Here is an 18,245-nt window from a genome sequence, read left to right on the forward strand (position 1 = left end):
AATGGGTGTAAAAGACCAATTGCTCAACAGTTTTCTTAGTTTACCTGCTTTTTTTTTTTTTTCCTTTGGATATTGAAAGAATTTGGATATTGAAAGAAGTGGTTTAGCAGCTATGGAAATTTATGAATTAACTTACTGAGTTATTTCTAATTAATACTTAGCATATAATATAGACTCTATAGCCACTGCAGCTGTGAAAACTGGACAGCAGAAGGCTTATTTCCTGCTGCCAGGTGAAAGCTGATGCTGTCCTAGAAGAACAAGATCACCCTCCTTAGCAGAAAATACTGGCAGCGAACTCTGAAGAGGTGGATGTGATGGACAGCTGCCCAGCAGGGTACACCTTTTCCAGATTGTCTAAAGTACCAGACCATGTAGCTAACCTTGCCATTGTGCCTGCAAGGCTAAAATGTATGAGGAGTGCCTTGTGGGGAAAACGGGGAGCTGCATTTTCTCACCTCATTCCTTTGCATTACTTCTTCAGTCTGGCATTTCTTTTTGCACTCTCACTGCATTTTTGCTCAGTCTGACAACCTTGTCTCTCCCACAGTTATGTTGGTTTTTAATTTTCTGCTGCTTCTGGGACCCTTGCAACTCAGCAGAAGCAAATATTTACTTCTGAAGATAACTGGTGGCTTTCTGCTTCCCTCACACCCCTTAGCATAAGGTTTTTTGGACCTGCCTGCTGCAGGGCCTGACCACTGTCCCTGCTGTAAGCACCTCCTGCCAGTGCAAGTAGTCCGCAAGGCTGCTGCCTTTGGTGCTGGTTTTAGTGCTTCAGCAGAGCTTACGTGCCATGATGGCTCATGGCTGGGCTTTTCCTCTGTTTTTCCCAGGCCATAAATAAGCTACTAGGGATGGTATCATTTTAGTCACCAATTTACACCTGTTAGGATGTTTCCAGTTTAGTCTTCCCAGTTAAAATTCCTGCTCAGTATTCTGTGTTGTTACATTCCCCTGTTATCTGCTACGTCCGTGACAACTCAGAGAGAATAAGATTTAACAAAACCATTTTTTTAGAGCCTTTTCTATAGATCAGTTATGGCCAAGATAGGGAAAAGGTAGCAGTTAGTTTCCATAGGTATTTGTAGAATAGTTATTTTTAGTCTTTGGTAGATAAGATGATTATAAATTATAAAAATATTCATCATAAATTATGAACTCATGGTTATATTAGGAAGGAAAAAATGGAAATTTGGGGGTACAGTGACATAGAAATGAGAAGAAGAGAGTAGATTAACAAATTAACAAAATTTAAGGTACTAAAAGAATAGAAGTTGGTTGGGTGGCAAATAGAAGGATAAGGAATCAAGAAATAAATAGGACCAGGAAAAAAGCATTACAAAGAGAGGAAAAGATAGAAATCATACCTTATAAAAATGTTGTTGTATCTTTTCATATTTATCAGTATATTATAAATTGTGCAAAGGCTAGGCTTGAAATCGAGGGAATGCTAGCAAAATCCTAATGTTTTAATAAACAGACCGATAAAAGTGCCATGAATCTGTATATATTAATGTTAAGTGAGTTCTTACAGTTAGCAGCTCTGAAAATTGTCCCTAAACATGTTTTAGCATGTGAGTAAGACAGGATTCATCTGTCATAGGATCCTTCGTTCAAACACTTGATTCTGGCTATTTGTATTTGGTAAACAGTATAATCATCATTGTACTTGTTGGCATTCATACATTCAGGGAAACAAGTCCATTGAGCAATGCAAAAGTTGACAATGCTACAGAAAAGCAAAGTAGAAAAGAGGAAATAGCCACTAAGTTGACACGTTAGTTCAGTTGCAGAACTAATGGTTATTACTAATGGTTAAGAGAAGTCAGAGGCATCCCAACATGTCTTCATCTGAGAGTACACGTGTTTAATAAGTTGTAGACTGTAGTAATGGTTGGAGGGGACTTCTCAAAACTCCACTGAAGAAGCTCCGTCGGGCGTAAAATGTACTACTTCCTAAAGATTTTCTGCTTCTGATCCAGCAGCGTCCACCCTGTTACCTACTCTCAAACAATTAGCATACATCCTGGAAGTGCAGATGGCTGCACTGGATATAGAATGCATGCTGCTTTTTTAAGTGCTGTTCATGTGCCAACTGCATTAGTTGGAACTGCAGGTATTCTGAGGAGTGCTTTAGACAGCATGATTTGGCAGGAAAATGGTCCCTGTGAACTGCACATGCTGGAAGGAAAGCTGGTTTTAAAGTGAGGAATAAATAACCTAAAACGGAGTTTTATGAAGGAATAATTAATTATTCAATGTAAGTGGGTGTTGGGAAACAGATCCTAAATATGCAACTAGGACTAATGTTTTGATAATTTAAAAAGATATATGTAATTTTCAAACAACATATATTTTCAGGTTATACTTCAAGTCAATCTGATGTAAAAGATCCTTGACTCTTCCTTTCTCTGCTGGTATTACCTTCTTACAGTGTATTTGTAGCATTTGTTCAATGGTAGTTGTTGATTAACAGATCATTTAGATTTTATTTGTAGAATATTAACAACATGTATTAAATGCAGAGGAGAGAGATAAGTTTAAACAAGCCTTCTAAATGCTAATGTTACTCTGAAGCCACGTAGCTCCTTGCCAGACCTTCTGATCTTCCAGAATCGATGGAGGAGCACCCATCACACAGGCTCTCCAACTTTGTGTTGTCGATTCCAGTAATTTTCTGCTGTCTCGGTTAAGCTGAGCGCATAACAGAGGAGAGATGCTGGTCCAAGCACAAGACCATATGGCGGTATGTGAGTCCAATACCAAAGCAGAGCAGGTAGATATCAAGTGGCATATTATTTCCACCTCGATATTTGTTATTCTCTATCTACTTTACATGCTTTTGCAAACAAAATACTGTGTTAAGAGAATATGGTTAAAAGGGTGAAATTAGAAAATGCCCAGCAGGCTTCTGCAGTGCACAGTAAAAGGCATCATTGGAGATGGTGCTATTTCATGGGTACAGGCAGCTAACACTGCCCACAAGAATTGTTTTCTCTTTCTGCCTGTGCTACTGGGTTCTTAGGTGGTGCAGGGTAGATCATTAGTCACCAGGTGCTTGAATTGCTCATGTCCTTCTTTTCTGACACCTGTCTGATTTATTCTTTCTGAGGATGCCAAAGTGAAGCCACTGGGCCATGACTGTGCCAGTCTTTTTCAGGGACAGCTAGTCTTGAAGATGTGTACTGGCATATAGGAGATGTTACAAAATACTCCGTATTCAGAAAAAAAAATCAAAAAACCGCAAGTTTATTAGGCATCATATTTTAGGAGCTGCCAATAAATGAGACTTTCAAAGTTATTTTCTGTGTTTCACTTCTGTAATAATGAATAATTCATTGCCCCAACACATAAATCTGTTGTCCAGAGTAAAGTTAAATAATGTTTGGAAATGCCTAATGCTCAGGTGATTAGCACCTCTGAAAAGCCCTCGAAAGGACTGATCATTTAGAGCACTGTTTGAACAGTGCACAGTAAATAATGCTTAGGCATGCATAAAGTACAACATAAGGTACTGAATAGTTGTTCTCTGGGTTGCACTGTCTTTCCTACGGCATCCTATGACCTGCTGAACACAAACACCTAGGAAAGGAATTCTGGGGGCTCTGGGATTACCTGCAGGTATTGCCAGCCTGGCTTGCATTCCTAAGACCCCATGTCAACAGGACATCCAGGTCTGGAATTTAAATAAATCCTCATTTTTCCTCATTCTGCATGGAGATTCTTTTTTATTTCGTGTGGCTGGAAGTCACAGATAATCAAAGAAACCTGGGGCCAAGGATTCCTTTCGTAAGCCTTCCTGATCTATGAGCATGTTTGTAAGGTTGCTGAAATAGCCTAGTGAATTACATTATCACTCACCTATTTATTTTAGATTTGTCCTTCAGTGGCTCCCTGCATCTATCCCTGCCTTTGCCTGCTTCTCTTGTGCTGTGGCACAGGGAGGGAGCTGGCAAGGATTCAGAACAGACAGCCTGTGGCTGCCTCGCAGCAGTGAAAGCAGCAGCGTGTGCTTAAGAACAGCAGCTTTTATATTTTAACAGGCTTAAATTGATAAGAGCAGATGGGACAGACTACTATTCTGAGTGGCTACCTGAAAAAAAATCGAGACTTATGGTATTGAGCTAAGACAAGGAGCAAGGAACAAAATGGATAGATAAACGGACACTAAAAAATAAAGTTATTTGGAGGCTAGAAAACATTTTTATAAAAAACTATTAAAAATATTCATTGACCCGAATTCAGAATTTTATCATGTTCCAGTTAACATATAAAAATGAAAACAACCTAAATCTTTTGGCTAGAAGACAACATTTTCCTGCACCAAACATATTACTTCTTACAGACATGCCTAGCTTTTTTTTATCCAACGTTGATGCTGAAAATGGAGCAAAAAAAATGGCATATGGAAAGGATCAACTAACAGCACAATCAGTTAAAAGAAGCTTTAAATCTGAAGAGCAAAACATGAAAAACTAGGGAATCATGACCTTGACTAATTTTTAGCAATGGTTTATTCTGTGGCTATTGAGAAAGTGAATGACTTGTTTCTCTGTAAAATGGGAATATTAGCATGTGTTTATCTACTGTGCGGGAGCATGAAAATGATTAGCTGCCATTTGCACAGATGCTTGATTAATAAAGTTTTTAGCTTAAACAAGACAGCACAGATAATTTTGGGGGTTTTGTTTTGCATCTAGAAGCAGGAATAAAGTCTTGTGCTAGGCATAAATTCCAGCACTCAAGCTATAGGCTTTTCCTGAACTAATTTGTGTTTAAGAGGTACCAAATAAATAGCAATAGAAAAACAGTTAATTTAGTATTCTAACATATGGTTGCTAAATGCAGCTCCCAGGAGGTTATAAAATTAATTATTTTTTATAAGTAACCTGTATACAATATAATTATTTTACACAGCTGTGAGTAGAAGTAATATTTTTTTTTCCTGGTCTCAGATTTTCTGGAGTGGATTCCTTCCAATATGTTCTTTTTCTTGGTATGTAGGTGTTGCTGAAGCAGTCTCTGATTGATACAGACTGAATTCTGCAGTCTGTGTCGCTTTCATTTGCTGCATACTCCACTATAGTTTAGGGATCATAAATTTTGCACACTGCAGTCTCCTTTATCAGTGAAGAGGCAACTGTAGAAATTTTTGTCTATTGTCTGAAAATTTGTAGCAAATAACTAGTTTTAGAGAGTAATTTTGAAGGTTGGTTTTAATGGCTGTGTTTGTTAATATATTTCTTCTTCTCTTACTGCACAGTCCAGCTGGTTGTTTGGTAATAATATTCGTGGCATCTTTCTCTGTTGCTTCCTGTATATTTTTGTCAAATTTTTCTCAGACTACACCCCATATTTTATCAGTTTTTCTTTTTTCAATGTTACATAATCACACTTTATTTCCTATGGTATCTCCTTTTGACTATAGGCACAGCTGTTAAAGTTGTCCAAAAGTTCTCTAACATTGCTTGCAGAACATTTCTATCCATCCTCAATGGATGATAATTATCAAAATGCAAATACATGCAAATTACGTTAGGATTTGTTATTAAGCCATTAGCAATAAAGGTCTCCAAAACAGCACGTTGCAGTTGTATGGAGCTTATGGAGTTGTTTCTGTAAGCAGAAGAATCATGCTATTTTTAAAACAGGGGACAGAATGAGTGTATTTTATCTTTTTTGTTGTAGTTTTGAGTTCTGTAACTGAGCACGCCATGTGAGAGAAATATTTTCAGAAAATAGGTACTTGCTGTTATTTTAAAACACAGTATATAACATGAAAGAAAGATGTTTTGTTTGGTTATAAATGCAAAACAGTTTTTGTTCTAAAAAGGAAATAATGTTTCATGTGTTTATTAGTGGTAATGGAATGGATTTTGCTGTTATTTTATGTGTGGTGAGGGGAGTGTTGGAGTAGCTACAAAGATGGATGACAGCAAAACACCCCTTGTAAGTTAGCTAGCTATCTGTTGAGATGCGTTGGATGCATGTAAATATAAGAGTACTCTGTTCAGTAGCACAGAATTGTAATCTGGAGAGGAATATAGCAATTAAGAAAACACTTTTTCTCAGTAGATTTCTGAAATAAATTCCCATTTGTGGAGTTCTTAAAGATTTGCTGTCGGCTCCACCTTGGAGGCTTCCTGTTCTTTCTGAGCATAGAAGAACAGCTTGTTATCAGTTATCAGCTTGTCCTGGAGTGGTTAGGCATCCTGCTGGTGGAGCAGCCTAAATGCTGCAGCAGGTTGACTTTAATACCACCTAGCACAAGGTGCTGCGTGCTCTGGCCGTGGCCTGGCAAGACGCTGACCCCTGCTTACACCTTCAGTCGTGAGGGTGCTTCCCAGGGGAGCCCTGCTGAGAGCCAGCTGACAGGCGTTAATGGATAAAAACCAAGGTGGGTTTTTTTATACCTTTCACGGAAAATACTTGATTGTCATGTCCAGTCCCTCAAGTTCTCCTTTCTTCTTTTGTGGTCCTGGTGTTTGTGTACCAGTGGAGTTACCGGGTGGGGGCCGGGGGGCCCAGTGAGAGTCGCTTTGTGCGGGGTATGCTCTGCAAAAGCAAATCGGGGAAGAGATGGAGTTCCCTAACCTTGTTCTTGCCCCTAAAATTTCACAGTTTGTACATTCTTCCTCCAAATAGCTCAATTTTCTGCTGCAAATTAGTGAGACAATGGTCTATAAGCAAGACTTTTATTTCATCCGAGAGCAGGGTGTACCTGTGTAACATGTGGAATTTGAGAAGATGAAAAAAGCCAGATGTCTGGTCTCTGAATAACCTTTTCACTATACTTCATCTCCCCTCCTCCCATTTAGTTTCAAAAACAAGCATGTAGTAATATGAGTTAAGGTGATTTCATCTCTGTCATTCCTTTCACTAATCCTGCTTTGGAAACTTCATAAAAGCCTTCAATATCTTACAAAAATGTAAAAGTATTACTTTGTATAGAGGGAACAGCATGGAACAAACATAATTTACTTGATTAGGAAAAGTGTTTTGCAGTAGTAGGTTCCATGTCAGATTAAAACTTTTGTATTGGTGAGCCCAGAAGTCTGGAAAATGTGTAACATTGAAAGTCTGACTGGGTTGTGGTGGATTGGAGTGGAGGGATTCAGTTTAGAAAGGTTGGATTAACGTTGCTCTCTCTTGCAGATTGCAGGTGTTCATTCAGAGCAATACATTGGAGAGCTTATTTGTTTTAGACTAAAGAATTTAACTTCTTGATATGTAATAGCTGCAGCACATCTCAGGAAACTGGTGATATATCACGTATGACACAAGGGTGAGGCAGCACAGCCCATAGGGATTATGACATACTGCTGTGAATATTCAGAGCTGCTCTTTCCAAAAGAGCAGAATGCTGCTATATCTAGAAAAGTCAGGGAGGATAACTTTTATTCTGAGAAATACTGACTGGAGAGGATACTAAGAAGTATTTAAAGATTTATTGAAATACAGGAATGCCAGGTTCAAGAAAAAGTAAGGAAAGGATTTCAGCCTTCAGTCTCTGTTGTGTCCCCCCACCACTCCCAACCAAGAATTTGGCATCTTGCTCTGAAACATCTTTGAGAAATAGATTTTGTTTTAGCTACTTCTGAACAGCTACGTAGACCTGAGTTATCAAAGCAAATATGCAGTAACTTGATTCCCAGTGCAGCTGATCCTTAAATGACCGGTCTGTGTGTTAACATAAAAGAAGTCATTTATGACACAAAAAGCTTATTTTACTTTGACCTTAGTTCCGAGTGAAAGATCTTTTTTTTTTCTTTTTTTTTAATCAGTCAACTAAATCATACCTGATTAGAATGAAGCTTTCTAAAGTAGCTTAATTTACTTCTTCAACAAGGAGCATTCACTGAAAGGGGAAAAAAAAATGTTTTCTAATATTTTGGCCATATCATCCACAGCATCAGTTGCACCTGTATGAAAGGCAAGGAATTTTGTAAACCAGAATTTGGGGATTATGTGAAGTAGTCCATGGGAAAAGAAGGAGATAGCTGCTTGATTTAAGTTTATATAGTCCATCCTTCATTACTAGATTTCCTCCCAAGAGCTGTTGAGACCTGGTACTCTCTCAGCTTATGCACAGCCAGAAATTCCTCTGCAAGGCATTGAGTTAGTCAGCATAACATGCTCACAAAATCTGTCAGGAGACAAGCAGCTATGTCTGCAGAAAACAAACTTCATCCATATCTTGCTCATTCTCACACTGATGGGGAAGAACTGTCTGAAGAACACCACCAGAGACATGTGTTGAGGTACAGTGTAACAGAAGCCATGCCCTCTGTTGACTAAACCTGCTATCTAAAGCCACCAGATTTGAAAGATGTCTGTATTGCCTATTAATTTTTGACTGAATAAGTATTAATTAAGGCTTTTTGAAAATATGAACTTTGCCTGAACATAGAACATGCACATCTGGCAAGGAATCTTTTAATCTGTTTGGGTAACGCAGAAGGGTTCTAGGAAAACATGACTTACTCCAAAACAGCTTTTCTCTTACTTCTCTGAGAAGTCTGTTGACTATTTATTTGGTAGTAAACAGGCTCTTGCTTCCCAGGTCAAATATCCCAATAAGAATGATATGGACTATTGACTTTATGCTAATGGCACGTCATTTTTAAAGTTAGAGATTGTCAGACAGATTCTCAGGCTGTTTACTTGTAATGCCTAAGCGACAGATATTCTTTGAATATTTTGCCTGTAGCAGTAGCTGTACTTCAGTAGAAATTCAAATCAAAGAATATGAAACATATTTATCAAAAGATAAACATCTTTTGATTCCCTAGAAATGTACCATTCTTGTGAGCACATCTGTAACATAAAATGTCTGGTTTTAACTCAGCTGTGGTAGTCCAACTGAAAGCAGAAAAACATTTGAAAATTATGTTGTGAAAGTGTAAGAGATTCCAGAGAAAACAGCAATGCCTGCTCCAAGCACATACACTTTTTTTTTTATATATAAAAAAAAAAGGGGGCCAAGATGCCACAGGGAGAAAAGTAGTTTCCAAGCAATCCAAGAAATGTTATGAATTATCCTAATTTATGCCAGGCATTGCTAAAATTCTAGGCAACTCATAAAATTCTGAGTGAATTGTGGGACATTGCTTTGTCAAATTATATTGTCAGTTTCTGTAGGCATAGCATATATAAAATTCATCCATGATCTTATCGTACAGAGGAGATGTACGGTATTCTTAATTTCGCTCAAACATTTTTACAGGCTTATTGCAGAGAATATCACCTCTTTTTAATACAAGAAGTCAAAAAAATTCACTGTTCTTCTGTAACTTGCTCTTCACACAACTTGAAAGAAGAGCATTTCACTTCAAATCAGTACCTGCAATGATTTCTGAAGCTTGTTCAGTGAGGAATTATCTTTTGGTGTGATGAGGGTATAAGATAATTTTATAAATGAATGGTTTGTATGTTAATGTTCAAACCCCCTTCAGTCCAGCCAAAATATTCACCCTTGAGCACCTGTAAGTCATCATCTGAGTATTCCTGAGCTGATATAATTTGGGAAATTTTCTTATTTATTACAGTTAGTAAGCTTAATAAAGCCTAACATAAAATCTTAATCTGAATTTAAAATGGATTAGAAGTATTCATTGTTTCCTTACGCTTTTTCCAGCACTATGATTTCTTACCTTATCCAGCTGTTACTGACAGTGCTTGTCGTTAGAATTCAGATTTGTCTCTGCTGAGTTTAGAAGAATAAACTAGACTTCACTACACATGTTTTACTACAGGTTGAACAGACACCAAAAGAAGACAAAGACTATAATGATTTGTTTACATTTTCTAAGAAAATTGTGGTGGTGTTCTGTGTATTAGTTTTCTGTACAGCTTCTAAACACAGATAACACTAAAATGCAGAAAAAAAAAGAAAATGGTATATTACAGACAATTTATGCTATTCATTTTACTCATGGGCAGGATACTTGTATCAAATTTCTTTACCATTCTGTTGTCTATCCAGAGAGAAAGACTACCACAAGTCTTATTTGACAGTGATTATACATATTCCAGAATTGGTGCTTTATGTGGAAATCATTAAGTGGTTAATCTTTGTATTTATGAAATATCTACCTACAGCAATTGGGGATAAATTAGTAAAACTAGTTAGGAAGAAGAATATATGTCAATTTTTATTTAGAAACAAGGCCTGGTCATGAGCTGAGAAGCACAAACATTGTTGGCTCTAACCTTATCATGTCTATTATTTGTATGGGAAAACATGTGAGTTCACTGATTTCCCTATCTGATTATATGGTATGGGGCTTCGGGTAAAGATCTTCTATAATGCTGAACACAGCGAAGACTTCAGCTCCTTTAGGCCTACATGTACACATTTATATTTAAATGTATGCAAAATTAACAAGAAATCACAGAAACTATACTCATACTCTGAAGCAGTGATTGGCCAGAAGAGTCCTGTCTGCACACAGTGAAGTAATGAGGGTAGTCCTCATGGGGAAAGCATGGGTAGGAGGAAACTTAAGAGAAACAAGACAAGCCTGTTCAGACCCGCTCAGCTGAATCATGCAGAGCAGAGTTTAGCCGATGCTGTGGCAGAGAAAAGCACCCACTTTGCTCTCATCACATCTCTGTTAATTGAAGCGTAAAAATTCTATTCTTCAACTTTCATTTAAAAAAAAACAGTTTGGAACAGGAATAGAGGAAAAAAAATGCTATAATATTAAACAAACAAAGCTTTTTTGGAGTCACATTTTTAGTGTATATCAAAGCTGTCAAGAGTGTCCTGTAAATGTAAAATGTTTTTCCTATCTGAACCATCCTTCCAGCAAGCATTTTGTAAAATACTTGAATAGACAATAAACATGAAAACAGTTCAAGTCAGTTTACTTTAAACATTCAAAGACCTTTGTTATAATTTTTACCACTCAATGACTTTTATGTGTCATATGTAGTTACATCAAATATAATTTCTTATTATCTTCCTAAAAATGTAGTCTAGATAGGATATTTTGCAACATCTTAGTCTTCAAAAATGTGTGAAGTAGTTTTGTTTCTCACTTTTATGCTTTCTGTATGCTTTCAATGCAGGACATCAGCTTCTTCAGGATTACAAAATGACTGATTTGGGTCAAAATAGTTTTCAAGTACAAATGATATTAAAAGAATGAAAAAAACCCTCATGATCTGAATTTTGCTATACAGTAACTGTATGTACAGCAGTGAAAATATAATTATAAAACTCTTGCTGTGATGTGCAGTTTGCAAAGAGTAGCTGAAGCTTCCCTCAACGATGTGTTCTGTTTGCCCGATGACAAAAGACGAACTTCATTTGTGTAGAATGAGAAGCATTGATGTTTGCCAGCCTGTTATTATACTCTGCTATGTCTTGATCCAAATAAAAGTTGCTGTGTGAGACCTATAGTCTCCAAAGGCTCTACAGACATGAGTAAATAAGTGGTAAGGACTGCATAATGGAATTACAGCAGCTGTGTTTAACTCTCACTTACATTAATTTGGTATCAGACTTCTAAACTGGATTGGTAGAGGAAAAGTACAGTTCCATATGAGACCACACAACTTATATTGAGATTGTGGTCAACTTGTGAATCTCTTCAAGGTTTTGATTTATATTTTATTTCTTAGGTTGGTACAAGAGAATGTAGGAATGGACATCCCCTTTGCTGAGGGTGTATTAAGCCCCGTTTCTACAGAGATGAGACCCGGTAAGAGAAGCTCTTACTTATTACCTTAATTATATCTTAGTCCCTTGGAATTTCATTATGTGGTAAGGGTGTTTCTGTGATGGTAATAAAATAAAATAAAAAGTAAAATAAAAAGTAAAATAAAATAAAAAAGTAAAATAAAATAAAGTAAAATAAAATAAAATAAATGTCAGTGCAGTGTTAAAAAAAAGAAAAATTGTTAAGTTTGTTTTATTTAGTCAATTTTCTTCTTCACTTAACAAATGATAATTGCCAGTATTTCCTCTTGTGCATTATTGTCATTGCTTGTTTAGTCCCTATGATGTTTAAGTAATCACTATTATTTATCTTATATTTGATTACTGTCTAAGTGAACTAAGAACACCTTGAAATGTGGCACTTAATGCAGTGGCAAGGGACAGAGCTATACCTAACTTTTGTTTTATTTAAGACTACTTTTAATTAAGGCTGATTATGAGACTGAGAGGTATTTTTATTTCTGTTATTGTATTGGATACAATACTGTCTTAGTCAAGACTAAAGACATAGCTCCTACTTGCAAATCAGCACCATTTGGATAGCAGCAAGAGCATGACAAAAGAGAGACTTAGAGGGAATGTTCACTCATATTATTTTCTCCTGGATTCAACAGAGCATTTGTTCATAACTCATGATTTGTATATTGCTCTTTAAATTCTTAAACCCTGTGGGTCAGATTGTGTGTGAAGCTTGATTTTTGGCTGATTGTGAAAAAGAGTGAATCTGGATGTTACATAATTCAAGTGCTCCCGGCTACATCTGCCATTCCTGTGGAAGCTTGTTTTATTTTTTTAAGCATTAATGTGTGATATTTCTGCTTTATATTAGGTGGTCTTAAATGGCTTGTTGTTACTATAAATGGTCTATCCCAGTATGTTTGCCAGTGATTCTTAAATATGTGGAAGACAAATTGTATGCATATAAAATGAAATTCTTTTTTTATTTCTCTTCTTTCAGAACCTCCAAATTCTCTTGATCTTAATGGTTCCCATCCCAGAAGGATAAAGCTTACTGCTCCAAATATCAATCTCTCTTTGGACCAGAGTGAAGGTTCTGTGCTTTCTGATGATAATTTGGACACGCCAGATGAAATTGACATCAATGTAGATGACCTTGACACTCCTGATGAAGCAGACTCTTTTGAATACACTGGGCAAGGTAGCTTTCTAAACTGTAGATTTACAGTTCATCTCTGATTCTTTATTTGCTGTTTACATGATCGGTTTCATGTCAGTCAGGCTATGAATATGGTTAATGCATTTGAGATTTAATGTAAGGTTTCCAGATATTTTTTTCTGCTATTTTTAACCTTTCTCCCCCTGTGTAAAGTAATACATTCCTACTTATGCAGAGTGCAGAAAGAAATAGTACAGCTGATCAACTGATGAAATAAAATAAGAAGAGCAACCTGGATAGAATCTAACTCCTTTCTTTGTCCAGCTCTAATCATAGGACTTGTATGAAAAGAGTCTTTCAGTAAAGAGAAAGCAGTTGCTGTCTGTTGTAAGGGAACACTAGACCTAACTGCACTTTCAGTGACCAGCTCTATATTATACTTACATCATTTGTATTTAGAGATATAACGTTGTGTGAAATATATTGGCTGAATTGGAAAATCTCATCCCAAAGTCTCTCCTGTCATGATAGCTCCAGATTTTGCCATGAAGTTTACCAGAATATTAATATGCTGAAGTTCAGGCACTATCTGTGTCCTAATCATTTCTTCGGATGATTGGAAAACACCCAGCTGGGTTTTGCACCCATTCACTCTGTACAAAAGCTGCACCAAAGAGCTTGCAGTGTGTAAATGAAATAGACGCAGCATGGTAAGAAAGGTCTTTTGTTAGTAAGAAAGGTCTTTTTCTATTCCCATGTATGGTTGGAAACCTGAGACATGTAAGGTGTGTGCGCGGCATGATAAAGCTAGCTCATGTAATGGAACAACAAAATTCGTCATTCCACCAATTTAAATATGCTTTCTCAGTAGGGCCAGCTGTACAGTATAGATACACCCTGAAGTATGAAACCTGTCTTATTTTACTTAGGAAGAGCCACAGACACTCCATTCTTCTTTTGCATACTAATCTCAAGACAATAATTTTTTCTCATGTGGTGTAAAAGTGTCTTGCACTGCCTTACTCACTTTACTTACCCTCATGATGCACAAAATAGGGTGATAACATCCATTCATGCTAGTACCTGAAGAACCATATGGGAACTGTATTCACTAATGTAGATACCTAAAGATCATAAGCATTTTTCAATCTAAACAGAAAGAAACTTTTAAAAGGGCTACATTTAAATTGAATTTTCTCTTGCATTTAAATTCTTTGTTGCTAGTGAGGTCACTATAATTTAAAAAACTGTATGCTCTTTTGAGCATGCAGGAACAGTTGCATTGGTTTAAGTGGTATTGCTAAAGAGGCATTGCTGTGCACTCAGTCATGCATAAGCGTCTCTAATGTCACTTCTCATTAGAAGGCTGATTTCCTTATGGGTAGATGCAGAGCATAGTGATGAGTTGCTAGATGGTTGGAATATTATGTACCAAAGGTTTAATCTAACACACACACACACACACACACACACGCTTTTGTATTGTTGTGACCACTGCATGAGAGCAAAAATCTCTGTCTGCCATGGAACAGATTTTGCCTTTAAGCAAAAGCCCTAAAGTAAGTAAATTCAACTCCACTGATTTTGGTGGCAGTTATATTTACGGCAAGCATTTGCCCCAGATTTTTTGTTGTTTTCTAAATGTGAAGTTTGGTGACATTTTTACAGATATATAATTTGATTTTAGACATACTTAATTGGCAAAACATCATACAATTACATGAGCCCGCAGATAGTAGAAAAGGCAAAAATAGTCACAATTTATCAAAATAAGCTGACAATAATGTGAGTGGACTATATATAGCATGGATCTGATAGCTAACAGTATAGTCATAAGAACTAGGGAAGAATGGTTTATATGCGTGGTTAACAGCCTTTGTACTTTTGTCACCCTTCTGTTACCAGTATGTGCTGTGCTGTTACCAGCATGAATAATCTCCCACAGCTCAGTGGTTCTGTAGTGTTGTGCCAAACCCCAGTAAGTACTGAGACGACATTGCTGTTGAAACTGTAGAGAGCAATGATTTTTTAGCTTCTCACCCTCAGACTGCTACTGGTCCATTTAAACTGTGAAAGTTGACTGAGAAAAGTAAGACTGTTGTCACAACTCAGGAGGTCACATCATCACTGGAAAACTGATGGCTATGTAAAACAAGAAATGTTGAAACCCTGTAGTGTAGAAGAATGATGAAAAGAAGAATCAGTACAACTGCAATGTGCAAGAAACCAGATGAGAGTGGAAATACCAACGTCTTAAACTAGCACCTGACTTATTTAGGGATTGGTCAACAGCAGTTTCACAGTTGTTGTTTGTTTGTTGTCACTGATAACATAAATTTAAATATTCTCTTTCAAAACCTGCTCTTGTTTCTTAAATGAGCTTTTCATGTTTTTTACATTAGGTGACATAAAGTTGCATTTACGAAACTGTTTGTGCAAATAGATGAAGGCCTGCCCCCAAATCAAATTACTATTTATCTACAGATTTTTATTTCTCTTCTGAATTTCACACTAGTTCATCTTTCTCTGCAAAATCAACACTCCAGGCAGTAAAACAGAATCACTTTTTCACAGGGAGATCTAGTACCATGCGTGTATGTAGTTTTCATATTGTTTCCCTTGGTATCTTTACAAGATCAACATCATACAGAATTGCATTAAGATACTTAGTTTTGTGATTATGGGGTTTATGTATTTTGTAAGGTCATTCCCAATATCACTGAATAAATAATATTTAAAAAGTGAACGCCAAGTATGTTGTTAAACATCATGAGCATTGCACTGTGAGAAGGCATGAACATATACCTCAGTTCCACAACGTATAACCTACTGAACGACAGGTATTAAACCAATTTGAGTTAGTATGTTTGAATAAAAAAAACATGTTTTGCAATTCGTTCTTCTTCCCAACCTTATGACTCCTTAAAGTCCCTTAATTTGCAGTTCCTAAGGAGAAAAGTCCTGTGTGGTCACGTTATTTGTACATGTGTATGTGTTTCTTGATCTTCCATTCCTGTTTCCACCATTGACACGTTTTAACTTGAATATATTTTTAACTCATTGGCAGATAGATCAATAGGTAAGAGCTGAAATAGAGAATCATAGAATCATAACTACATTCTTGCAAGATTCCAGCGCGTGGGAATATAGTAAGGAATTGGTGGTAGGCTTAGCTTTTGTTACATACCAGAGAATCTGCCTCAGAGAAAGGCACCTTCAAACAGAGTTTACTTGCAATTAGGGACAAAGAATACAAGACAGATGGCAGATAAAATCCAGACCTCAATAGTCCTGCTGTACCAGAGCCACTTGCTTACTCTCCAATTCTATCCTTCTCCTTCCTCTTTTATACTTGCTGTGGTTTGATGACACTCATTGTCCACTTAAATGAATGTAAGAGAAAAAATATTTAGAGCTTTTCCATTAATATATAATATACATCTTTATTTTTTCAGAAGAGCAGACAGCTATTAAGGATGCTTCCCAGGAGGAGTCTGAATCAATTCCAGAGTACACTGCTGAGGAGGAGCGAGAGGACAACAGGTTATGGAGAACAGTGGTTATTGGAGAACAAGAACAAAGAATTGATATGAAAGTTATTGAACCTTACAAAAAGGTTATTTCACATGGAGGTAGGAAAACCTTGAATGCATATTTTAGATTGATGTGAAAATTCATGCTCTATTAAGCATGATTTATTTCAATTTTAGTTCACTTATTATATTAGCAAAGAGAGAGGGTTTGTTTTTCAGCCACAGCTATAAGCAATGAATTGACTAACCCCATCAAATTACAGAAGCATTATTGTATTTTAGGGCCCATATTAATCCTTCTTAGGAAGACACTGTTATGATATAAGGAGTTTCAAGCTTCTTTTGGAGGAGTATCAATGAGCTACTGGCATAGCACCAAAGTGAGCCATCCTGTTTTCAGTTTGGTCATAATTCAAAAGACAGTTTGAGCAGATACTGTCAGCTGGGGGTCCTAAGAAGCCTTCAAATGAACTGAAGCCAGTTAGAGACCTCATAGGAGAGTATTTTCAGAAAAAACACTTGCATCAGGACAGGTCTTTCCTGTTTGATTAGATCAGCCAGTGTTTGTTTCACATTTCTCTGTTGCTGTTTCTGTACCTGTAAAAGTGATGGTTGACATGGGAAGACTTTGTAACCTTCACTCCCCAGTCCATAACTTCAGCACAGAGCTGATTTTTTCTTGGAAGGTAAAGATGGCCTGATTTTGATCTTTCTTACACTGGTGCTGTCAGTAAGTACATGAGTGAAGCAAGTAATGAGGCCAGACTAAATCAACCTGGTCAGACTTTTCAACCCAGCAATGAGTACATTAAATACTTTCACTTGCACTTTCAGAAGCAACAAATAAACTGAGATACATGCGTCAGTAACAATCTGGTTATTGTAGACTAGAACTTCAGATCAAGGAAAAAAATTGTCCTACAGAAAAAAAAATCTAAAATTTTATTTTCTAGATTATAGCAAAAGCTTCTTGCATGAAGAGATATGGTGCTCTATGATTGTGGGTGCCTAGATTTAAATAATTGGAATGGCAAAAGAAAGAATAATAATTTTCCCTTGGGCTTCCATTTCCCTGGTTATGCTCCTCATTTAATTTTTATTTAAGCTCCTCAAATTTATTTTTCTGCCATTTATAGTTGTCAGCTGAGAGCATTTCACCAGCAACTGTTTTGTTTCTTCACATAATTTGTTAATAACTATCAAACAGAATATCAAAGAAAACATTTGAAGTCAGAAAATGAAGTAGGAAAATGACCTCAAGTGCTTACTATATTGTCTCCTTTGATCATCTGCTCCCTATCATTGCTAGAGAATTTATAGTTCTGGTATTACTAATACACTTCTGCATAATTTAATTCAAATGGGTAAATATTACTATAGCTACTGAAAGAATAATGTTAAGCAAAACCATTTAAGTGCTTTGTCCTTGGTGTTTCAGGTTTAGATTATCTTTGCATTCTATATGTTTGTGGGATACAGTTTGCCAGCTGTTAAGTATGGTATTAGGTAAAGATAAATTATTCTAATCTTACATAAATTCAGACAGGTAATTTAGCATCTCAGAGGTAAGATTTGTTTGTATGAGGATGCTTCTGGCACAGTGCTGCTGATCTGTAGCATCATTTAAAGCTAAACCAGTGTTTCCGGTGTATTTTCAGTGCTGAATCTCAATCTGGTAAAAAATAAGTGTTGTTACATAAATAAAATACTATATTACTTGAGGATGTCATCCTCAAATTTGTACATTTACATTAAAAGCACCTAGAGATTGGCCTGCAGATGCTTATATTGTCCAGTGTGCAAAAGGTTTAGTCAAAATTAGTAAAGATGTTTAATCCTCCAAGCATTTTTCTGTCATAACAGCACC

The 18,245-nt window shown here is 36.6% G+C and overlaps 1 protein-coding gene across 8 annotated transcripts in view; it reads left to right on the forward strand.

Moving 5' to 3' along the window:
• Nucleotides 1-18,245, forward strand: part of PRUNE2 (prune homolog 2 with BCH domain) — a 140,756-nt gene that overhangs the window by 101,466 nt on the left and 21,045 nt on the right. For 6 of the 8 annotated variants that reach the window (XM_083816553.1, XM_083816554.1, XM_083816555.1 and 3 more), the window contains 3 exons: nucleotides 11,632-11,711; nucleotides 12,687-12,887; nucleotides 16,301-16,477. In XM_083816553.1, coding sequence (XP_083672679.1) covers nucleotides 11,632-11,711; nucleotides 12,687-12,887; nucleotides 16,301-16,477 — 458 coding nt within the window. The remainder of the gene's footprint in view (nucleotides 1-11,631; nucleotides 11,712-12,686; nucleotides 12,888-16,300; nucleotides 16,478-18,245) is intronic. The other 2 variants (XM_083816556.1, XM_083816558.1) reach the window with 1 other exon arrangement.

Source organism: Anser anser (genome assembly GCF_964211835.1).
Source record: "Anser anser genome assembly, chromosome: Z".
NCBI classification, from domain to species: domain Eukaryota; kingdom Metazoa; phylum Chordata; class Aves; order Anseriformes; family Anatidae; genus Anser; species Anser anser.